We start from the raw sequence: 25,523 nt of genomic DNA, 5'->3' as shown, positions 1-25,523 counted from the left end.
TTTTCTCTCCTCCCTGAAGTTTGACAAAAGCAACCTTCTCCATTTCTGTGTCTTTACTAGCCCCTCACCCATGTTTAATCAAATCAATAAATATAGGGACTGCACTGCTAGATTTTACTTAATTGTTGACTGCTTATTATGTTTAATGTAAATATGTTGTATACCTCTTGATTACGTAGTGCATCTAAGTTTTCCAAAATAATTTATTTAGAGTACACTATCTTTTGAGAATTCTTTTTATTTTTGTGAACCACTGTATTTTTTTATACCTCATGTTTGTGATCATTGTGTCTTTACTAGCCCCTCACCCATGTTTAATCAAATCAATAAATATAGGGACTGCACTGCTAGATTTTACTTAATTGTTGACTGCTTATTATGTTTAATGTAAATATGCTGTATACCTCTTGATTACGTAGTGCATCTAAGTTTTCCAAAATAATTTAGAGTACACTATCTTTTGAGAATTCTTTTTATTTTTGTGAACCACTGTATTTTTTTATACCTCATGCTTGTAATCATTGTGGAGCTTTTCTCCCCAGGCCTCTGCTGAAAAAGGACTTCTGCCCAGTCAGACTAACCCGGTCAACAAATCGCAAATAACTAAAATAAAATACATAAATCACACAGAAAACAGTATAGAAGAGGAGAAAGGTGGAAACCTCTGCCCCCCGCCCAACATCAGAATAGTAATGGTCATGGCTAAACAAGCTACAGCAGGCCCATAAAGCGAAAGTTGGGCATATCAACTTAATTTAGTTCCCTATGGAATAAGTTGTGGCTGTCACCAGTTAGAGTAGCCATCATTTTACAGACAGAGGAGAATGCTGGTACCGAAATGATAAAACTAAAGACATATCGGAGAAAATAGTCAAAGAAAAATCAAACCAGATTAGAAAAGGAACTGCTGGGCAACATAATCGATGAAGAATTTAGATATAGGTACTATGGCTGAAGCTTACAAAGAAATGACGGCAATATCCCTTACAGTAAAGCAAAAACTAAGTAGTTACTACAGCTTGGTGGTATACTACAAGTGAATTAATTGAAAATGATAAATGACTATGCACACACACAAAATGGCAGTTCAGTCAAATCAATCGGATAAACGCTACAGAAGGTTGAAGCCCCGACTATACCCCAGAGGACCAGAGACCGATTAAAAACTCAGGTAGAACAGCAGACAGAGTGACGCAATGAACAGCTGATGCTTGATGCTGGCTCACCATCATGGGGGGGGGGCTCAGTGTGGCCCAGGAATGCTGGAAACCAGGAAACCACTACAGAGGAAGACACATGGTAAACAGCATATGGGGCAACAGAAATGTTTTGGCCTTGCCAATCTGCTTTCACATGGTAACTTTCATGAGGCATGCACAGAAATCTGCATTCTCTCAGGAGATGCTGCTGCAAGTCATTGCATTTGACAGTATATAAAATTCAGCCTCCAGGGTAGTGTTTTGATCTAAATTAGAGAAACCCTATCCGCTGTCATCCGGTTGGGGAAGGAATGGGCTAGCCAACTGCAGCCAAATTAATGGCTGGCAGGCAGCTGGGAATAAGGGAAAAAATGCTGTTTAACACAAAAGACAAAGCACATATTTCTCCATTTCATGAGGTGCCTCCAGCCAGCAATGTGTATACTGGAAAGTGCATGCAAGCCAAACAATGGCATCTTATTCAAGAGGATATGTACAGAATTGATACTGCTATAGAGGAATGAGTACACCACATGCAGTCTGTATTCAAAATTAATGTTTAGTGCACAGAACCCTTCTGGATTTAGGGCACAGGCATCTGGAGGGCAACATTTTTCAATATCAGGGTGCAATTTCAATGCCATGGTTGAGACTTAGAAACATGCACAAATGAAGTTACTAAACCAGTCTCATTATAAAGCAATAAGAACAGCTCCTCCCCAAAAAAATAAAAATAAAAAATGCACACCAAGAAATAAGTGAATGACAGAACATGCAATAAAATAAAGCTGTCAGCGTGTTCCTGTAAATAGTTTACTAGTACTGGATTTTCTCACCAGGTTACACGAGGAGAAATAAAGTATTCTTAATGACCCCTTACAAATAGTACAGCAAATATGTTCCAGGAATCCTTCAATACACTGGAAATGCAGCTCTGCAAGTGATATTTTAACAGAAGGAAAAAAAAAGGCAAATGATGCTAGGTCCGAAGGAAGGTCTGGCTTGGCTCAGGAAAACATGCAGCAGGCAATCAAAAGTCACGATGACACAGTAGAAGTTAAAACCAATATCTTAGAGTCAGAAATGTAATACAACACAATACAATGTAGTCCATGGGCATGCGTATGTTAGAATTGCATAGTCTAGGATTCCTGGTTCTGATCTGAATTTGCCTGACATGAAAATATTCTGGTTTGACTTTTTTTTCTTTTTTTCCCGATTTCTTTAATTCAAGTGTTGCGTGTTTCTCAATCAGAACATTTCTTTGTTCATTTAAGAATTAGACACCCAGAATGTGTCTGCAGTACATAAATACGAGTATGTTACACAATGTTATTTTAAACGACATTGGGCCCAACCTACCTCTAACCATTCCCAAGTAAAAATAATGTCTTTCGGCTTTTCCTAGTTAGGGGTCGCCACAGCGGAACTCTGGTCCGCTAATGATCGGCAGTGGATTTTTACGGTACCGAGTTGTCAGCCTGACGCCCAACCTTCAAGGAAGGCACACCCATTCATGCTCGCACCTACATGCATATCTTTGCATGTCCTCCCCTCGGTCAAGTGACGTTAGACTCCACACAGAAGGCACTCCAGCCAACAATCGAAAGGGTGAACCTCTTGCTGTGAGGCAACAATGCTAACCGCTGCACCACCACGGCCGTTCCCAAGAATACTCAATTTAAATTCAACTTCACCTAAACTTCAAGCCTCTCCATAAATTGTTAATTTTTTACTATAGCCCCAAAGAACAGGTGCACTGATACTTTCAACAACTGATCCAGAAAGATGACCCTCTTCGATGCCTCCTACGGATGGATTAGTCTTCACCACCAATCATAATTCAACACCTTTTTCAAGGTAGTCTCTGACCTGGGGATGGACGTTGCACCCAGAATTCAAACTGTGAAGTCATGGAATGGACTAAATAAACACACTGACAGACTGGCAATCTTCCCCTTTGTCATGCACTATCCTGGAGATAAAGCCTCACTGCCAACAACTGATATATAGGTATAAGCTCAACATACAATAAAAAAAAAAGGAAAGACCACTTGAAAGGCCTACCCAACCCAAGTAGGAGTCATTCCTTATCCCTCTAGAAGCAGGAGTCATTTCTTATCCCTCTAGAAGGATTGTCTTCAAAGATTTAAGTGTTAATTACTGGTTTTGGCCCACTTTCAGTTGGGCTCAAGCATATAAACTCCCTCTCAGATTAAGACAGTTTATTAAGTTGGTTAGTCAGTAGTTGTGACCCAATTTCTCTCTGACCAGGGAAAAAGTAAAATGTATGGTGTAACACAGAATTTAAGCAACACTAGATATGGTACTGTACAGAAACTGCTAGGTGCCAGTGGAGAACGGATCCAAAAGGCAGACAAAACACATTTCATAAGAAAAGATACAAAAAAAATTGCTGAAGATATAAATACAAATGTGTAGGCTTGAACAAGCAAAGTAATGATCAGTTCACAGTTCCTTTATTAACCAAGGGTCAACCCAGAAGACCTGTCTGTTTAAATGAATTGCTCACAGTCACACGGTTAGGCAGACAAGAGATGGAGGGAATCAAACCTTGGACCACAGAAAGCAACTCGTTAACAGCTGCCATCTTCAGTGTACAATAATCTGGCTACAACAAAAAATATCCAACCAAGTAAATAATACAACGACAAATCAGCAATCTTAGATGACCATGTTCATACCTCAACAAGCAAGTACACCCTAAAGCTGCAATTCTCAAGTAGGACACTGACAGACAAAAGGTTATATAGTCTGGAGCTAAAATTCCATTCAAGACGTTTGGCTTCTTGCTTTATTTTTGACATCTGGCAGAGTACTTCCAATACAGCTTAGACATGACCACAATAAAATGTTTTGCCACCCTAATGTAATCTTATGGGGCCAAAGCATTAAAAAAAAAAATCACCACACTAGCATGACAGCCTCAGATTTTTGGGATATAGCATCAGGAGAAAACATTTATGGGGAGTTACATGGATACAAGCAATACAAAAACAGCATACTGTTAAAAAACTAGTATTTTCAGTTTTCTTATGTTGCTGCCCTTCAAAAAAATCTGAATGCTTTGAAAGCTTCCCACTCATTATGCGTTGATTATCAAATGTCTAGCTGGTATGTAGCCCATACCTAGCTAAGACATGGGAAGAAAAGCTCAATAATGTCAAAGTGGTGTGATACATTGTGCATAGCAAAGAAGCCTAACGGCATAATGTACATCACAATGTCAATGCTATCGATATAAAACAGCACGTGCATAACATATACAAGTCATTCCGTTGCTCAGTGCAAATATATAGAAGTCCTATTGCTCTGTGGAAAGAACACATTCTGACAACATATTACATACAGAAGACTGATGCAACCTCTAATAACCTTTGTATGCAGAGTATGCAGAGATTACACACAGGTTAATTTACAGAAACAGATTATCTGGCTAAATTAAATTAGTTATGTAGCTGTATCATTATTAGTTTTTATTATTAAACTGCCTACATAAAATAAACATGAGTGGGAAAATGCACTGCAGTATTCAAACTAGAACTACCGCAATGTAAAGTGTGACTGGACACCAAGTCACACCGAGAGTCAGAATTTTGTGCAGGTGCACCTTATCTTACATGGAAGCTACCACAGATGTATCAGAAAAAATATTCAAGCAAGCACTGAGAAAGTTCCAAGAAGAGCACAAAACAGCCGTCAGAACACTCTCCTCATTGACCTAAAGGAAACATTCAAATGGCAGACTGCAACTCAAAAGGCATTTTTTTCATCCAAGTTAAATGCTCCTGTTTCAACACATCTAAAAACACTATCCCTTCCTCCTTTCCCAGTTTCTTCTCCTTTCTCAAGATTTACTGAAGCCTGACCAATTTTAGCAACTAATACACTGCTCTGTGATTATTCACTAGAATGTATATGAACATTTTTTCTGTGCAACTATCTTGACTTACTTTGTTATTGCTTACATGTCTGTATTTCACCTGGGTTGAGACTGAAATTGGTCAGTACTGATCAGTGCACTACCCCTGCAAACAAATATAAATAAAATATTCAGTCTAACCGGGTAGCAAAATCCTAACTTGGCAGCAACCATAACCGTGAAAAGTAAGCAATTTCTTGTAAAGGGGCAAATGCTGCTTATGCGCTCTACTTGAGACGGGAGATGGTTTTATGCATTACCTATACATTTTCTAGACAAGATATTTCTGCAGGGAAACCTTTTGGTAGAATCATTTGGTCAGTATCAGCTACACAAAGCGCAGAGTCCATGCAGTGGTTTTAGAAAGTGGATAAAAATGGTAACAGAGTTCACACGAAGGCTGAAACACAGGGATCCTAAAAGTGACCCTTAAAGGCTCCTTTGTCACCTTTCATTTAACTAAATATTTCATACCTATGAGGTGACTGCATTCTTAGGGCAAATACTCAGTTTATAAGGCACAGGAACAGGATCTTTGCATGTAGAATCATGGAGCGGTAGCTGAAACGTATGTAGGAGGGTCAGATACCACCAAAGAATAAAACATAACCATATGCTGAATCACACCACCAATGGCAACAGATACAAGCCAGCTAGGATACGTGAATTTATAGTCATCAGGAAAGTAGAAACATGTTAGCTAGACAGACAGGCAAGACGAAAAAAAAATGCACGTAATCTAATAATAAAAAAATTCTCAGTACCACACCAAAATGAACATTTGTCCTGCCAAAAGTGAACTTCACATGTTTTAAAGTGCCCGTATTGCAGCTGTGTGAAATTCATCACCATCTTTCTTTGTATTCTGCAACTTCACCAGTAATAAAAATACACCAGCTCCAGTCAAACAACTGAGACTCCTCCTATGCATTTAACCACTCCCTTACACTACGTCATCATAAAGCTGTTATGCAGAACACACAGTAGTGCATCTGGACCTTATCATAAGGCAGCTGCTTCCCCTTTATCAGTAGTTGTGCAATCCTAAAATTGGTACACCAGGAGATACAAGGGTACAGGGTAGCCAGCTCCACTCAAACTTTTTTTTTTTTTTTTTTTTTATCCCCAGTGTCATGCCATGAGATTAAGCTGGATCGAGGACTTTGTTGCTGACAAGGTGGGATGGATCCAATAGATATATTACAATGGTAAACAACTGTACCTGGTTTTCAAAACCATAGCAAAATACAGAAAGACATCCTTCATCCCCCCCCCCCCCAAAAAAAAAAAAACATGGTTGGTAATATTATGATGAGAAGGCATTCCCCATTACTGTAATAAAAACCACCACCAATACAGTGGGAAGCAGGAAACTCACCAGTTTGTTCTGCACCACTTATTAACTTTCTTTTCTTCTTCTTCTTAATCTTTTCAGACATCAGGGGCTCAGCCACTTCATCAGCTTCAGTATGAATCTTTTTATTCTGTTGCCCATCATTAATGGCCTGCACTGTTGCATTGGGCATTTCATCATATGCAGCATCACCTGTTCCCTCACCTTGAAATACTTTGCAAACATCTTCACATTTATCATCTGAAAAGGTTTACAATGTTATAAAATCAGTGGAAATCTGTATGCATTATTTATATTTTGGTACTGTGTGTAAATGATTATCATACATAATCACAAATATTTATACAGGTATATATGTTACACAAATTATACACACAATACTAACATACCTATGCAAAAGTGTGTAGTACATGTGCAAACTCACAGATATGCATGTGAATACAGATATGTGCAAGTATATATAAATTACATATTCACACACGTATATACATGCACACATGCGTGTATACACACACACACACACACACACACACACATCAATATTTGCTCCAACACTCAAATTTCTCATAGCTGCAATCTTGAGTTGTGCGAGCAGCAATATGTGAAGCACTGATGGACATCCCACATAATTAAGCAACTCACTGCCTAGGGAAAAAATGCACAGGCAGAGCAAACTTTAAAGGTGCATGCTAGACAAATAAAGGAAATCAAAAAGTAGTGTAAAATATGGTGAAGCACATAACGGCAGCCAAACAACGTGTATACACACAGCACATTACTAGCAACCTAACAAGATGTTACATACAATGATAGCAAATGGCTACAGAGAAATCCAGTGCAATTCACACATTTTTATTGGTATAAATCATACAATAAACAATCTAAGGCAGGCAACAGTATACCATACAGTTGTACTGTATACACACCAAAGACTCACAATAAATGGTGAGACAGACCTGATAAAAATTAAATAAATAAAAGACAGAAAACACAAGGTATGCACAAGCATATAAACCCATTAAAAGTCCACAAGCACAGTTCCCAATAATGCAGCGCAGCTACTCTGCAAACACTTTGTGAGCTTACATGAGGGTCAAGAATCTGTGCCAGCAAAATAGCCATGATGCAAAAAATCCCACATGACGGATGTTGAGAAACTGGGCAATACCAGGGACAGTGTTTAAGTATATGGGGAAGAAAACCACACAGAAAGGGAAGCAGAGGGTCAAAGTGGGTAGCAACCTAAACTATCACAATAAGGCTACAAAGGAGAGGTACAGTGATGCTGCACACTAGTGCCAAGGGAGAGCAGTCACAAAACAAGGTTAGAAACAGAACACACCATGGGATAGGTACATGCTCAGGACCTAACAGCTTCTGGGATGTTAGAGCTATTGTGTTGGATTTTTCCGTAACCATTCTCATCAGCTAACCCTCTGTGACATGATGCTGAACAGCAATGGTGGATAAGCAGACACTGTATCATCCTGTATCACCTACTCAATAAGTGGTACCCGTGCCACACCAGTCAAGCCATGAACAGAACAATGGCCAGGTACAGAATTCCAAAATATGTCTCTGGAGGAGTGGTTTCAGCCCAGAAGTTGGTAGTTTATTGGCCATTTTGGGATAATTTCTCTCTCTTTCACTTCCCTGCTATAAAAACCTCATTTGCACAGTTTTTACGCTTGTATTCCACTCAGCAAGTGCCTTCCAGGTGTTCTGCAGAGTCTACAGCAGCAGAGAGGCAAAAAGAGTAACTTTGGAGTGATTAAGTATCAGTTTTCTGCTTTTCTTGCTGTTTCTGCCTAAAATGCCAGATTTTTTTTTTCTTAGCGAATCTGTGATTTAAAAAGTTTGTTATTGTATACAACTCCGCACAGCTCCTCGTGGTGCCCTGCAGAGTGATACAGGCAACTGGTAGGCTACACACTCAAGTGCGCTAGCCGAATTAAAGCATTTACTGTGTTTCTGTACCTAATTTCTGCTATTTAAGGATATTTTTTTTTTGTTTCCCGCCTTTACTGAACTAGAATAGTCCAGTCTTCAGGTATTGCTGATCTCTGGGCTGTGTCATAGTTCCTGTGTTGCCCATATCCTTATTTAGATAGGAGGAAGCTTCTTTGTTCACCAGTGAGAGTGGGGAGCTCTGAGCAGCCTATCTGTCCCTTGAGGAGTGGTTCCAGCCCAGTAACTTGTAGCTTATTGGCCGTTTTGGGCCATTTCCTATCTCTTTCTAACCCCCTGCTTTAAAGCCAGCTTTAGCGCACTTTTGCGCTTGTAATTTAAAGTTTGTCCTGTTTGTTGCATTTACCTGTTGAGGCTACACACTCAGTGCGCTAGCCTGTGTTACATATTTATTGCATTTTCCTGCCGTTTGTTGCAAAAAAAAAAAAAAAAAAAAAAAAAAACACAAAAAAATGATCCTTGTTTCCCGTCTTTCCGGACCTAGAGTAGTCCAAATACAGGCTTTGCTGTATTCTGGACTTTTGGAAAGTTCCTATGTTGCCCATTTCCTTTCTTGGATAAAGGGAGGCTTCTTTGTTCACCAGTGGCAGTGGGAAGCTTAGAGCAGCCTATCTATCCCTGGGAGGAGTGTTCCCAGCACTAGAATCTGGTAGTCTATTGGCTGTTTTGGGCCAATTTCTAGCTCTTTTAAGTCCCCCCTGTATAAAACCCGCTTTAGCGCGGCTTTGCGCAATTTTGCGCATAGCACAGCATGGGGCAACGTGGCTTAATTGGGTTTAAACCATTCTCGGCTCCACAAAGTCTGCTCTTCACTTTTTCCCTTAGAACTGATCTAGTTCTCATAATAAACACCCTATTCCTACTCTAAAGCCTGGCACTTGCTCACTAAAGCAATTATATAAGTCAGCACTAAAAAATTAAAAGCACTACACCCTCACAAACTCCCCTTGAGTACCTTGTTCCCCACTGGCCCTTTTTTCAATTATAAAGGAATTCCCAATACTATTCTAGCATGTCCAAAGGTCAGTTGTCAATCTCCTCTCCAGTCCAGCTGGTGAATCTGGGAATCTTGAGGCAATGTTACAACTGCCTCATGTACACAGACAATCCTCTCCTCCTCCCAACAAATTCCAACACATGTGAGAGATGCAACCATATAGCCAAACTGGAGGTTAAGCTCTCTCAAATCAGTACTGGCGTAACCAGTCAGGAGGAGAAGGAAACCACACTCACTACAATTCCAGTCTCACATAGCCACGACAGCAAACCAAACACATAAACTCACAAAAACATACTCGGAGGCTCTAAATAAAAATCTGCCTAAACAACAGAGACCTTCAAAGCAGACACCCAAGCAACCGCTACCCCAAAACAAAACACGTGCAACACATAGCTCACAAAGCCAGTGTGCCGAACAGTCACAGCCCTTAAGGCTAAACAACACACCCGATACACTTGTAATAGGTGACTTATCGTCAGGCACACTGACGTCCCGCTCACCAGGCTGAACAAGGAGAAGGTCACGGTGAGCTGCCTGTCGGGCGCTAGGTTTCGCCACATAACACAAGCATTCAGGTCACTCCAAGGCAAGTACAAATATGACTCCGTCATTGTCCATGCTGGTGTGAATGACCCGAGACGTACCTCCCTGGACTACATGAAAAGAGACATAGAGGAGCTCTCGGAGCATGTAGCCCAGGCCGGTATGACCCTGACCTTGAGTAGCATCTTACCCTCACCAAGAATGATGCCACAATATGAAGACAAGATGATCAATTTCAACAATTGGCTTAAGTATTGGTGTCATTCAAAGGGGATCCAATGCCTGTCAGCCTGGGATGACATGCTCGACAAGCCACGATGCTTCGCTAGGGACGTCTTGCACCGGTCACCCCTGGGCTTTCGGATATTGGCAAAGGCTCTTGCCACCCCCATAGTACCTTTTTTAGGCAAGGCTCAAAAGACAAACCCACCTCTATAGGTATCACAAGGGATAAGAAACTAAGAGTAATGCTACTCAATGCCAGAAGTCTAAACCTCAAGATGCACGCACTCAAAACTCTCCTTAGCATGGAGAACATAGATATCTGTGCAGTAACAGAAACCTGGTTCAAGGCTCCCGAGAGCACCCCAGCACTACCAGGTTATACCTCATACCATGTTTTTCGGCCCCAAAATTTGGACCAAACCATAAAAGGAGGGGGGAGTATCAATATTCGTCAAAGATACCCACACCTCCAGGTTGGTGGCACAGCACGAAGCATCAGAGACTATCCATGTGCAACTAACAGTGGGTAAAACTGCCTTCCAGTTTATAGCCTGCTACAGACCACCCTGCGAAACCCAGGAACCCCACTCGGCCTTCCTGAGAACACTGGAAAATATGAAGGTCTCTCCAAACACCATTATATTGGGCGACTTCAACTACCCAAACATAGACTGGGAGCATTACTCTAGCTCCAACACCCCAGCCCAAAGGTTCCTAGAATATATAAACTCAAATGCTATGGAACAGCTTGTTACCACTCCCACAAGAGGGGAAAACATACTGGACCTGATCATCACCATCATGGGGACTCTCTGCTCCAGACCAGAAGTGTATCCCTCACTGGTAAGATCAGACCATAAACTAATCTCACTAGATATTCGCATCCCGACCACAGCCCCTGCCCAGAAAACCACAGTGAAAAACTTCTCTAAAGCAAATTTCACACTCCTCAAAACCGAGGTGGAATCCTTCAAAGCCCCCGGGCCTGTGGAAAATACGGCCCAGACAGCAGAATCCTTTATAAATGCATTCTATGAACACCTTCAGGAATGCATGGATCATGCAATCCCAAACAAAACCAAGACCCAATCCTTCAAAGGCAGGCGTCCTGTCTGGTGGACCCCAGCCATAAACAAACTATACAATAGAAGGAGGAAGCTACTACATGATAGAGCAAAATCCCAAAAAGGGAAGGCATCTCTGATCAGTATTATTAGTAAAAAAACTACGGGCACTCATAAAATCGTCTAAGGCCAGCTTCGAGAGAAAAATTGCACAGGACACCAAGGATAAATCACAAGGCTTTCTTTAGTTATTTATTTATTTATTTATTTATCATTTGTTGACCGGGAAAGTCCGACTAGGTTCCACAGAGCCTGTTTTCAGCGGAGGCCCGGGGAGAAATGCTCCAGATGCATGTCTTTGGAATGTGGGAGGAAACCGGAGTACCTGGAGGAAACCCACGTGAACACAGGGAGAACATGCAAACTCCACACAGAAGGCACCCCAGCCGAGAATCGAACCGGAGAACCTCTTGCTGTGAGGCGACAACATTAACCGCTGCACCACTGTGCTGCCCAAATTAGGTTATGTTAAAAACCTGGGTGGGAATTCCCAGATATGCTCAGAATTAGTCCAAAATGACAAAAAAAATACACCGAACCCACAGACATTGCCAACATCCTAGCTGACAGGTTCAGCGCAAACTTCTCCCCCCATCCCCACCAAAAGGGCAAATATCTATCCCAGCAGAGTGCTGCCCCCCTGACATCTCAGATGCTCAGGTAAGAGCCGCCCTCTCCAAAGCAAAAAAAACACAGCAAAAAAAACACAGCATCAATGGGACCAGACTGTGTCCCGGGCTGCGTCCTACATGAACTCCAAGAAGAACTAAACCCAAACATAAAACTACTGTTCAATCTCAGCCTTACTACAGGATATAGGTTCATAGGTTCATAGGTTCATACTAGGCTATCTGCCCAAGGGCATTTATAAGCCTAGCCCATAGTTATGTGGCTTTCGCCACCCCTTTAGTTTGAATAAAAACTATGCCTATCATTTTTCTGTGCCTCTGTCAAGCAGTGACACTGAAGTAATCCCTGGGGTATATCTGCGATCTCCCATCCATTGGTCAAGATTCCTCTTGAACAAGGCCAGCGAGGTGCTCTGCCTCACATGTACCGGGATTTTGTTCCACAGCATAGGGAGTCTCTGGGTGATGAATCTGTCCCTCCAGCACGTTCTATTTATAACCGTGTCAAGGTTTAAGTCTCCGCCCTTGTGGTTCTGAGGGATCTAGATTTTTTGAGGTGAAGCATATTCATCAAATCTGGGTTTGACATGGCCTTATATGTCAGGCACAGGTCACCTCTGAGCAAGCGGTATGAGACTGAATAAAGCTGGAGTTCTTTCAGTCGGGCAGCATAAGACATATTTTGAGACCCTTTATCCTTTTGGTGAGGAACTTTTGGGGCCTTTCAAGCTGCATCAGGTGTCTGGTCAGATACATTCGAACGGGCATTGTACTCAATCATAGGTCTAATGAGTGATGAGTACAGGGGACGATGACCTCCCTTGATCTAGATGTGAATCCCTTCATGATCAGGTGGGCGATATAGAAGGTTTTCCTAACTACTTTAGCAACATGAGTGTCAAAGCGAAGACTACTGTCAACTTGGGTCCCCAGATCCCTGATGACTTTTCTGTGCTCAGTGGATTGTCACCTATATGGTAGCTAGGGGTAACCTTGTTTTTCCCGAAGGGTATGACTATGCATTTTTGGCGTTTAACTTCAGGCCATGGCTCTGGCACCAGTTATCCGTTTCTGTGAGGCCCTTCTGGAGGATATCTGTGTCAGATGTGTTTTCGACTATGGCGCCCAGTTTGCAGTCATCTGCAAACTTTGTCAGCCATAACCCTCCTGTGTTTGCTTGTACTTCAGAAAAGTAGATGCCGAACAAGAGTGGACCCAGGACTGAGCCCTGTGGGACACCACTTGTGACAGGCTTTGAGTCTGACATGGCTCCAGCAACTCTGACCCTGTGGGTTCTGTCGCTTAGCCAGTTTGCAACCCATCTTGTGATGTATGGGTTTACATTCAAGCTGATGAGTTTTTCGATGATACCTGAGTGGGGTATTGTGTCAAGGCCTTTGCCAGGTCGAGGTAGGCTGTATGGACTGCCTTTCCTCATCAATGGCCTTGGTGACTGTCTCGAAAAAGTCAACCAAGTTTAAGAGGCAGGATCTGCCTTTGACAAAGCCAAACTGGGTTGGATCCAAAATCTGCAAGTTCCCTATGTCTTTATTTATGAGTTCCATTATGATCCTCTCCATGGCTTTGCAGATAAGGCTTGTCAAGCTAATGGGGCGGTAATTTCCAGGGTCTGTGGAGGCACCGCCCTTATGAAGTGGGACCACAGTCGCCGTCGCCACTCCTTGGGTACGTATCCTGAGGTGAGGCTAAGATTAAACAGCTGTCCTAACTGTGGGTTTAATTCCTCGTTGAGTTCATGAAGCACACAGCCGGGGACACCATCCGTCCCATGGATGCTGTGTTTTTGCCTTAGTGAGGGCAGTTCTCACCTGGGCGTTGGAGATGTTTGGGGGCTACAATCCTCTGGAATAGATATCTCTCCTTTTGGGGGGGGAGAAGTTTGCACTGAACCTGTCAGCCAGTATGTTAGCAATGTGTGTAGGTTCAGTAATTTTCACATCATTTTGAACTAATTCTGAGCATATCTGGGAGTTTCCTCCTAGGTTTCTAACATAGCTAAAGGCCTTATGATTGTCTTTAGAGTCCTTGGCGATTTTTCTCTCAAAATTTGCCTTGGATGATTTTATGAGAGCTCTTAGTTTTTACTTATAATGATCAAAGGTGTCTTACCTTTCAAGGATTTTGCTCTATCTTGTAGTAGCTTCCTCCTTTTGTTGTAGAGCTTGTTTATGGCTGGGGTCCACCAGACTGGACGCTTGCCTTTGGTACAGAGAGTCTTAGTTTTGTTTGGGATTGCCTGATCCATGCAGTCCTGTAGGTGCTGGTAGAAGGCATTTGTAAGTGATTCAGCGGTTTGAGTAATGTTTACCACTGGCTCAGGGGCCTTAAAGGAGACCACACTAGTTTTAGAAGTGTGAAATCGGCTTTTGAGAAGTTTTTCACTGTGGTCTTTTTGTTTCAGGTGGGGCGGGATGAGGACCTCCAGCGAGATTAGTTTATGATCTGATCTCACCAGTGAGGGTATACTTCGGTGTTGAACATTTTGATCCCATGTTCGTGATGATGAGATCAAGTATGTTTTCACCTCTTGTGGGGATGGTGACTAGTTGTTCCATGGCATTTGAGTTTATGAACTCCAGGAATCTTTGGGTTAGAGTGTTCGGGCTTGAGTAGTGTTCCCAGTCTATATTAGGGTAGTTGAAGTCACCTAGTATGATGGTGTTTGGAGATACATTTATCCCCTCCAATGTTTTCAGGAAGGCCATGTGAGGTTCCTGAGTTTGAGTGGGTGGCCTGTAACATGCTACAAATTGCAGAGCAGTCTTGCCTATGGTTAATTGCACCTGGATGGTCTCCGATGCATCGTGCGTTGCCACCAACCTTGAGGTGTGGGTGTCCTTTATGAATATGGACACCCCCCCTCCTTTCTTGGTGTTGTCCGGATTTTGGGGCCGGAACGTATGATATGAGGTGAAACCTGTTAGTGCTGGGGTGCTCTCAGGAGCCTTGAACCAGGTTTCTGTCACAGCACAGACATCGATGTTCTCCATATTGAGAAGGGCCTCAAGTGCGTGCATCTTGAGATTGAGACTTCTGGCATTGAGCAGCATTACCCTTAGTTTTTTTTCCTTTTGGTGTTCTAGGGTGGTAGGTTTAGAATTTGAGCCTTGCCTAAAAAGGCACTATGGGAGTGGCAAGAGCCTTTGCCAATATCCGAAGCCCAGGGTGACAGGTGCAAGCCGTCCCTTGCGAGCAGCGTGGCTTGTCCAGCATGTCATCCCAGGCAGACAGACATTGGATCCCCTTTGAATGACACCAGAATTTAAGCCAATTATTAAAGCTGATCATCTTATCACTGTATTGTGGCATCATTCTAGGTGAAGGTAGGATACTGCTCAAGGTCAGGGTCATACCTGCCTGGGCTACATAATCAGAGAGCTCCTCGACGTCCCTTTCATGTAGTCCAAGGAGGTACGTCTCAGGTCGTTGACACCAGCGTGGACAATGACTGAGTCGCACTTGTACCTGCTGTTGAGAGACCTGAGTGCTTGCGTTATGTGGCGGATTCTAGCGCCCGACAGGCAGCTTACTGTGACCTTCTCCTTACTCAGTCTGGTGAGCGGACGTCAGTGTGCCTGACTATGGAATCACCAATGACAAGTGTGTCTGGCATTTTGTTTGGCCTTAAGGGCTGTGACTGTTTGACACTCTGACTGTGTGGTCTATGTGTTGCATGTGTTGGGTCGTGAGGTGGTAGTTGTTTGGGTGTCTGCTTTGGTGGCCTCTGCTGTTTTGGTAAATTTTTGACCAGAGCCTCCAGTATGTCTTTGTGTGAGTATGTGTATGATTTGAAGTTGTGATGGTACCATGTGTGACTGGGTATGTATTGTGTGTGGTTGCCTTCTCCTCCTGTCTGGTCTTGCCAGTCCTATGTTGAGAGAGCTCAGCCTCCAGTTTGGCCGTATAGTTGCATCTCTCGCATGTATTTGTGTTTTGTGGGAGAAGGAGAGGATTGTTCTGTGTACATGAGGCAATTGTAACATTGCCTCAATATTCCCAGGTTCACCAGTTGAGCTGGAGAGGACACTAGCAACTGATCCCTCGACATACTAGAAATAGTAGATAAAGAACTTTCAAAGGACTCCGGGAAGTGGGTTTTGGGCTGGTGGGGTACTATCTATAATAAGAGTGCTTTATCAAGGTGCAAATACTGTAGGAGTAAGTGCTAGGCTTTACAGATAGAGAATAGTCTACTTGGGAATCAAGTAGAGATGAACTTTTCAGTTATAGGATATGCTGGTTAGATCAGCAGTACAGTTTAGCGTGTTTTATAGCAGGGGCTGAAGGGAGCTAGGAATTGGCCCAAAGCGACCAATGGACTACTAGTTTCTGGCTGAAACTTCACCAAATCGGACAAAAGGCGCTCAGTGCTTCCCACTCCCACTGGTAAGCAAAGAAACTTCCCTCCTTCCTAATAAGGCAATGGATCAGTAACAGGAACTAAAAACAAAGCCCAGGGATCAGCAACTCTGAAACTGGACTACTCTAGTTCAGTAAAGTGGGAAAACAAGAGATTTTTTGTTTTATTACAGAGATAAGGAAAAAAAACAGACAGTAAATGCTATAAATGCTGTAAATCGGCTAGCGCACTTTAGTGTGTAGCCTACAGAAACAATTTGCAACAATTAGTAACTTAAAGTGCAATAAACAGTGTAAAATGCAGAAATCACTTAAAGTAGCAGTAAAACAGGCGAAATGCAGTCGCTAGCTTAATAACAGTGGGAAAGCCACAAAAAATACTTATATCTGGTAGAAAGTCACTCTTTTAGCTCTCTGCTGCTTGGATCACTCTGCAGGCCACCACGAGGATCTGTGCAGAGTATGTACCCAAAGTGTGGCGTACAGCAACAGTGGTCCCTCTCCACAAAGGTGGTGCCTCAACGGATCCTGGAAACTATCACCCCATAAGCCTGACTAGCTTGGTCTGCAAAGCTATGGAAAGGATCATCATGGACCTCATAAATAAAGATATTGGGGACCTACAGACACTGGATCCTACCCACTTCGGCTTGGTTAAGGGCAGATCCTGCCTCTTAAACCTGGTCGATTTCTTTGAAACAGTCACCAAAGCCATTGACGAGGGGAAGGTGGTCCACACAGCCTACCTGGACCTCGCAAAAGCCTTCAATACAATACCCCACTCGGGCATTATAGATAAGCTCACCAGCTTAAATATAAACCCCTATGTCACTAGATGGTTGCAAACTGGCTCAAGGACAGAACCCACATGGTTAGAATTGCTGGAGCCATGTCAGACTCCAAACCAGTTACAAGTGGCGTCCCACAAGGCTCAGTCCTGGGACCTCTCTTGTTCGGTATATATTTCTCGGAGGTACAGGCCAACACGGAAGGACTGTGGCTGACCAAGTTTGCAGATGACTGAAAACTGGGTGCCATAATCGACTCTCCAGCCGACACAAGCATCCTCCAAAAGGGCCTCATAGAAACAGACAACTGGTGCCAGAGCCATGGCCTCATACTAAACGCCAAAAAGTGTATAGTCATCCCCTTCGGCAAAAACAAAGTGCCCACAAATTACCACATAGATGGTAATTCATTAAGTACAGAAGAAGTAATTAGGGACCTGGGGACCCAAGTTGATAGCAATCTCTCATTCGACAACCACGTGGCCAAAGTGGTTAGAAAATCACTTTATATAGCCCACCTAATCATGAAGGGATTCACATCTAGATCAGCGGAGGTCATTGTGCCTCTACTCATCCCTCATCAGGCCCGTGCCTCTACTCATCCCTCATCAGGCCCATAATAGAGTACAATGCCCCTTTTGGGATGTACCTTTCCAGACACCTGCAGCAACTGGAAAGACTCCAAAACTACCTCACCAAGAGGATCAAAGGGCTCAAACAGATGCCATATGCTGCCCAGTTAAAGAAACTCCAGCTCTACTCAGTGTCATACCGCCTGCTCAGAGGCAATCTGTGCCTGACGTATAAAGCCATGTCCAACCCGGAATTAATGGACATGCTGCACCTCAGAAAATCCAAATCCCATCGAGCTACACACTCGAGAGACTCGAACCTCAGCACTGAAATAAATAGGACATGCTGGAGGGAAAAATTCATAACCCAGAGGCTCCCTTCACTCTGGAATAAAATCCCAGTCCAGGTTAGGCAGAGTCCCTCATTGACTCAATTCAAGAGGAATCTTGATGAGTGGATGGGAGATCGTAGATTTACTCCGGGAATCACTTCTGTGTCACTGTTAGACAGATGCACAGTATACTAACCTCGAAAAAGGGCATAGCAAAATTCATTTTAAAATGGGTGGCGAAAGCCAAACACACTCTGGCTAGGCTTGCAAATGCCCTAGGGCAGATAGCCTAGTATGAACCTATGAACCTATGGTAAGGGCACAAGCTACAAAGACCTTACAAACTTGCAGGTGCTGATGATGAAAGACAGTCCCATTAAAGTCTATTATGTGCAAGCAGGGAGACATTTTGCATGGGCTTGTCAGGAATGGAAGTCACTGGTGATAGCTCTGCTGCTCCCAGAATCAACACAGAAGTTATGGATGCTCTGTTGAGTGGGCACAGGATCATGTAAATGATCTGCAGTCTCAAGTTGGTAGCAGTGAAGAGCTTGTGTGTTCCCTTCAAGAATACCCAAGTTAAGGGGGCAATTTCCACTTCAGACAGACCTTTAATTATCCACACAGTACAGCAGAACAGCAATTAAAAAAATTTCTCTGCAGGTAAGAAAGCTGCTTACCCTGTCCTACATCCCAAACTCTGATGCACCAGAGATAATGCGGTTACTCTGTATAGTCAGCATTCTGGTAAACACTGTGGAAAATCATGGCTAAGGTGTCCAAGAAGCATTGTCACCCAACACAGGTATGACTTGATGTTCCAGAAAGTAAAATATCATCTTCGCACATTACCCCCTGGCTACCGCTTAGAATGCTATGCTATCAACTCTTGGCACTACAGAACATACAATTGCTGCAAGGTAGGTGAAGGAACACTTGTATGTACTCAAGTAGGACTGTTTGGATTATCAGTAGTGATTTTTGCTTCCCCTACTCAATGCTGAAACACTAAAGTCACATCAGTGCACATAACCCACATCAATGCTTGCAGTATATGACATGTGCTCATGCTTGCCATTATAATGCCCTTGTGGTTTCTGTACTGAACCCCATCCCAAGGAAATGTCGGCAGCATCAAGTCCCCATTCATCCCCAGTCCAGACAGGTGAGGTTGGCCTCCAATCTGCTTAGGCCTGTTAACAACAGCCTCTAACCACTACAGAATGCCCAAGATGCTATTAGAAAAAAATAATATTTTTCATTTCAGATGGAGGCCCTCACCCTCCACCACTGAGCAGGCATATATAGTGGAGGCTGAGGCGACAAAATTGTTTGCTTGTGGTAGGAAGTTTTCACTGCATTCTTTTATTTTTCTTTTACCATGACAGATCTCAAAATTGTGACTGATCTTAAGAGGGCTGAAACTGCTCAGGGAGCCCTGAGTTAAGACATCTGACCACACTTGTCAAGTTGGGAAGAACTTTTACCATGGATCAATGCCAGACTACACAAGGAACCGGTATGAACAAAACAATAATATTATGTATGAAATGTGGAGAATTTTCCGTAGGCATCACAGTTTGTTCCTATTCAGGCTCTCTAAGGCAGGAATCCCAGCTTTTGCATCCATAAAGGTGATTGGAAAGGATAAGAGAAGCTTACACATTTACCTTGGTGTCCTATGTCACAGAGAGTGAAGACATATCAAAGCTGCTGCAGTTTTCTTAAAAGCTCCATATAGTAAACGGTCTACATCTTATCTGGGAGATGTCATACGATACCAAAACATAGGCTTCACTGTGCATTTAGTTATGCTCATCTTTGGTCTCACCTACTTAAGACTTGTTTGACCATATATCCTATTAACTGTGCAAGCTACTACAGTGTCAAAATAAAAGCTCTGGAGATGCTTTACACTGCTTGATGTTGATGACCTTGTATTTGAAACGGTTTTGTGTTCAGATGCTGCACTGTCATTGCCATGGTTCATTTTATTCAGGGTGTAGTCTTTTATTGTATTCATATGGAGCTGCAAATCAGTATTTTGCTTTTTCGTATTTTAGACTGAAATCTTGTCAGGAGGACCCAAATATCTTTTGTCATACGTTAACATTAAACTACTTGTTTTCCATCTGCAATGTAAAAACCTGCAAACTACATTTTTCATATCATAAAATGGAACAGCTGTTGGAGCCATGACTTTTGGCATCTCCAGAGTACCATCAAGGAAATGAGATAAAGAGATGGGGGTGACTGTATTTGCATGAAACAGATGTGCAGCACTTTCAAAAAGACAACTGTCAAGAGTAGAATGGCAACTACTCTGCCAACTTGAGCATCATGACATCCACTGCAGGTTGCTGGATATCTATCCCTAAGAGGGATAACAATGCTAATTCTTTTGAAGGAGCTTCAGAGTCTTATCCCACGCCTTACCCAGTTCACAGAACTGAATGTACCCTTCACCTTCTGATGGAATGCCCACAATAACTGACGTACCTTCTGAACAATTTTACCAGCCTGTTGAAGATAACTTTTCCGGAAAGCACCACTGAGAAGCAATATATAAACCTTATTATTACCTTACTTGAGTGAGCCAACCCCTAGTTATAGCTCCCAAGTGAGGCAGCTCCTGAAGGTCATGTGATGTACACAAGAGTTGGCTGGAATCTCCACTTTCCAAAATAGCTGGTTAGTTTATATTACAAATTCAAAATGAAACTGCCCTTGCAAGTACCGCAAGTGCATGTCCCCAAAAAGGAACACCCCAAGTCAAAAATCCAAAGCCAGCACACAGTGGAGTATAAATTCAAAATTGCTTTATTAAAGCATATATAAACCAAGCACTAACAGACTGGTTTCGGTTATAAAAATGAAATAGCCTTCATCAGTGTGAATCAAAGCCACAATTTCTAGTAACCAAGACACCCAAAAAAGTGATTTGTTGGACATCTTTATTTACTGTGAAATGTATTCCCTACTTTTTACTATTTAAGTATTCCACAAACTCACAAAGATATTCAATGTCAGCCCTCCAGACCATCCAACAATCATCTAAATATCGTCTCCATATGTCAATTTCATCCAGATATACATTATGACTACGACTGTTGAAGATAACTTTTCCGGAAAGCACCACTGAGAAGCAATATATGTTCTTCCACAAAAGCCATGAAAATATCAGCTAGTTCGGTGTCGATATTAGCCACCAGAGGTTGTACTCATACTCTAAGGTCTCTGGGTGAAATTCCCTTAGTTTGATAAGCCTTGAAAAGTCTTGGGTGCCAAACATTAGTCCTTAGTGCTCTCATGCATTTGGTCATTTTTTGAAAGTAGCAGCCTTACATACCAACATTCCCCACTGGGCTGGGTTACAGGCTCTTGAACATTGGTTACTTAGATCTGAACTCTATTCACCAGGGTTCAGTACCTTTTTGATTTGTCTTGTTGAACATGTACTTAATAAAAACGTTATTTTACTATCAAGGCAAATGTTACTGGCAGGTTCAGGGTACAGCCCTGGGGGCACCTTTTGCCTCTATTTATGCTAATCTTTTTACGGCATTTGTGGAAGAACATCTTATTTATGATTGTAGTCATATCTGGATGAAACTGACATATGGACACAATATTTAGACAACTGTTGGATGGTCTGGAGGGCTGACATTGAATATTTTCTTCATGAGGTTGTGGAATACTTGAATAGTAACAAGTGGGGAATACATTTCACAGTAAATCAAGATGTCCAACAAAATCACTTTTTTGGATCTCTTGGTTACTAGAAATATTGACAACACCTTGGATACTCAAGTTTATCATAAATACCCACAATACAACTCTTTGTTGCATGCATCCAGTTTCCATCCACCACAGGGTGTATCCATATTCATAAAGGATACCCACACCTCCAGGTTGGTGGCAACGCACGAAGCTTCGGAAACCATCCAGGTGCAACTAACCATAGGCAAAACTGCTCTACAAATTGTAGCATGCTACAGGCCACCCTCTCAAACTCAGGAACCCCACACAGCCTTCCTGAAGACACTGGAGGGTATAAATGTATCTCCAAACACCATCATATTGGGTGACTTCAACTACCCGAATATAGACTGGGAACATTACTCAAGCCCTAACTTTCTAGCCCAACGGTTCCTGGAGTTCATAAATTCAAATGCCATGGAACAGCTAGTCACTGTTCCCACGAGAGGAGAAAATATACTAGATCTCATTGTCACAAACATGGGGACAAAATGCTCCACACCGGAAGTATATCCCTCATTGGTGAGATCTGATCATAAACTAATCTCACTGGAAATCCACATCCCCGCCCCACCCCAAACAAAAAAGACCATAGTGAAGAACTAATCTAAAGCAAACTTCACACTACTCAAGACTGGTGTGGTATCCTTCAAGGCCCCTGAGCCAGTGGAAACCACAACCCAAGCTGCGGAAGCCCTTACAAATGCCTTCTATGAACACCTCCAGGACTGCATGGATCAGGCAATCCCAAATAAAACCAAGACTCTTTCCACAAAGGGCAAACGTCCAGTCTGGTGGACCCCAGCCATTAACAAACTTTACAATAAGAGGAGAAAGCTATTACATGATAGAACAAAATCCATAAAAGGGAAGTCACCCCTGATCATTATTAGTAAAAAATACGAGCACTCATAAAATCAACTAAGACCAATTTTGAGAGAAAAATTGCCATGGATTCAAAGGACAATCATAAGGCCTTTTTCAGCTATGTTAGGAACCTGGGTGGAAACTCCCAGATATGCTCAGAATTAGTCCAAAATTATACAAAAATCACTGAACCCACAGACATTGCCAACATACTGGCAGACAGGTTCAGTGCAAACTTCACCCCTCTCCCCTAAAGGAGAGATAACTATCCCAGCCGAGTGTAGCCTCCCGGACATCTCAAATGCGCAGGTGAAAGCTGCTCTCTCTAAAGCAGCAAACACAGCATCAATGGGACCGGATGGTGTCCCCGGCTGTGTGCTACACGAGCTAAATGAGGAATTAAACCCGCACATAAGGCAGCTGTTTAATCTCAGCCTTACCACAGGATACGTGCCCAAGAAGTGGCGTACGGCAACTGTGGTCCCACTCCACAAAGGCGGCACCTCTACGGACCCTAGTAATTACCGCCCCATAAGCTTAACAAGTCTAGTCTGCAAAGCTATGGAGAGGATCATAATGGAGCTCATAAACAAAGATATAGGGGACTTGCAGACACTGGACCCGACCCAGTTTGGCTTTGTCAAGGGAAGATCATGCCTTTTGAACTTGGTCGACTTCTTCGAAACAGTCACCAAGGCCATTGATGAGGGAAAGGCAGTCCATACAGCCTACCTTGACCTTGCAAAGGCTTTCAACACAATACCCCACTTGGGTATTGTAGAAAAACTTACCAGCTTAAATGTAAACCCATATGTCACAAGATGGGTTGCAAACTGGCTTAAGGACAGAACCCACAGGGTTAGAGTTGCTGGCGCTGTGTCAGACTCCAAGCTGGTCACAAGTGGTGTCCCACAGGGCTCTGTCCTTGGCCCCCTATTGTTTGGCATCTACTTCTCAGAAGTACAGGCCAACATGGGAGGACTTTGGCTGACAAAGTTTGCAGACGACTGCAAACTGGGCGCCATAGTGGAAAGTGCATCGGACACGGATATCCTTCAGAAGGGACTCACGGAAACAGATAGCTGGTGCCAGAGCCATGGCCTGAAGTTAAACGCCAAAAAATGTATAGTCATACCCTTTAGGAAAAACAAGGTAACCCCAAGCTACCATATAGGTGGCAATCCACTAAGCACAGAAGAGGTTATCAGGGACCTGGGGACCCAGGTTGACAGTGGCCTTTCTTTTGACACTCACATTGCTAAAGTGGTTAGAAAGACCTTCTACATTGCCCACCTGATCATGAAGGGATTCACATCCAGATCTAGTGAGGTCATTGTTCCCCTGTACTCTTCACTTATCAGACCAATGATCGAATACAATGCCCCATTCGGGATGTATCTCACCCGACATCTGCAGCAATTGGAGAGACCCCAAAAGTTCCTCACCAAAATGATAAAGGGACTCCAAAATCTGTCATATGCTGCCAGATTGAAGAAACTCCAGCTCTATTCAGTCGCATACCGTCTGCTCAGAGGTGACATGTGCCTGACATACAAGGCCATGTCCAACCCGGAATTAATGGACATGCTCCACCTCAAAAAATCCAAATCCACCAAAACCACTAGAGCAAGCGACTTAAACCTTAGCACGGATATAAATAGGACGTGCTGGAGGGATAGATTTATCACTCAGAGACTCCCTATGCTGTGGAATAAAATCCCGGTCCATGTGAGGCAGAGCACCTCGCTGACTCTGTTCAAGAGAAATCTAGACCTGTGGATGGGAGATCGTAGGTTTACCCCGGGAATCATCTCTGTGTCACTGCTGGACAGAGGCACAACAAACTAATGGGCACAGTATTTTTTCATATAAGGGGTGGCGTAAGCCACAATAATTTGGGCTAGGCTTATAAATGCCTTAGGGCAGATAGCCTAGTATAAACCTATGAACCTATGAACATACCTAAATTCCACGTGAAACGTGTTCCCATCCAGATAACTATGAGTATTTCAAACAGGACCTGACTAAGAGGTTTAAAGATAGGGGCTATAAAACCGGCAGTATCCTGACTGCCAGGAACTGGGTGTCCACGCTAGACAGAATAGGATTTACTGATGTATAAGGATAAAGAACAGACAAGAAATTCCAGCATTCCTTTGGTTACTACTTATGGGAGGAATACCAATATATTGTTGTATAGCATTCACAGACATTGGAATATTCTTTTAGCTGACAACAAATTGTCCAAGTTTCTCATACATAAATGTCTTTTTCTTTTCCAATGGACAGAATTTAGGGGCTGACTTCAGTCATTATAAATGTGGACAAATACCAACTAGGGACCCAATCCAACAAACCCTGACAAGTGATTTACTTCATGGTTGTGTCCCTTGTGGACACTGCAAACATAGTCACAGTCAAATCTGAACAATTTATGAGCAGGAACACAGCTATAGTTTATATCAAGTTTCTAACCAATTATGGCACAAACTGGGTTATTTACCTTGCCACATGCTCTTGCTCGGGGTTTCATACAAGGCAAACCTCACGGCCACTCAGATTATGTATTTCGGAACATTGCAGTGATCTCAGAAGTAAAAGATCAAGTAATGCTCTATTTACACATTCATTGGTACACAATAATGCAAATTTAGATTCACAATCATAGATAGAATTGTAGGGGATAGGGTCAATAAAGCTGGTTGGCATTCTATACTAAATGCTAAAGAAAAAAGTGGATTATCAAGTTGGGTGGTTTATTTCCACCTGGTTTAAATGAGAATTTATAAACAACCAATGAGCTTGAGTTTCGATTGTGTTTGACAGTATAAAAGGGCACT

At 42.7% G+C, this 25,523-nt stretch overlaps 1 protein-coding gene across 2 annotated transcripts in view; it reads right to left on the bottom strand.

Annotated features, from left to right (window-relative positions):
- Positions 1-25,523, bottom strand: part of DDX18 (DEAD-box helicase 18) — a 516,018-nt gene that overhangs the window by 484,324 nt on the left and 6,171 nt on the right. Inside the window, exon 2 of one of the 2 annotated variants that reach the window (XM_044074977.1) lies at positions 6,521-6,736. The exons of the other annotated variant lie outside the window; for it this stretch is intronic. Coding sequence (XP_043930912.1) covers positions 6,521-6,736 — 216 coding nt within the window. The remainder of the gene's footprint in view (positions 1-6,520; positions 6,737-25,523) is intronic. 2 annotated transcript variants of the gene reach the window in all.

This window comes from Protopterus annectens, chromosome 6.part0 (assembly GCF_019279795.1).
Source record: "Protopterus annectens isolate FY-2018-M chromosome 6.part0, PAN1.0, whole genome shotgun sequence".
In the NCBI taxonomy this organism is placed as follows: Eukaryota; Metazoa; Chordata; order Ceratodontiformes; family Protopteridae; genus Protopterus; species Protopterus annectens.
The sequence above is the reverse complement of the archived record's forward strand: the minus strand, read 5'-3'. Positions and strand labels throughout refer to the sequence as shown.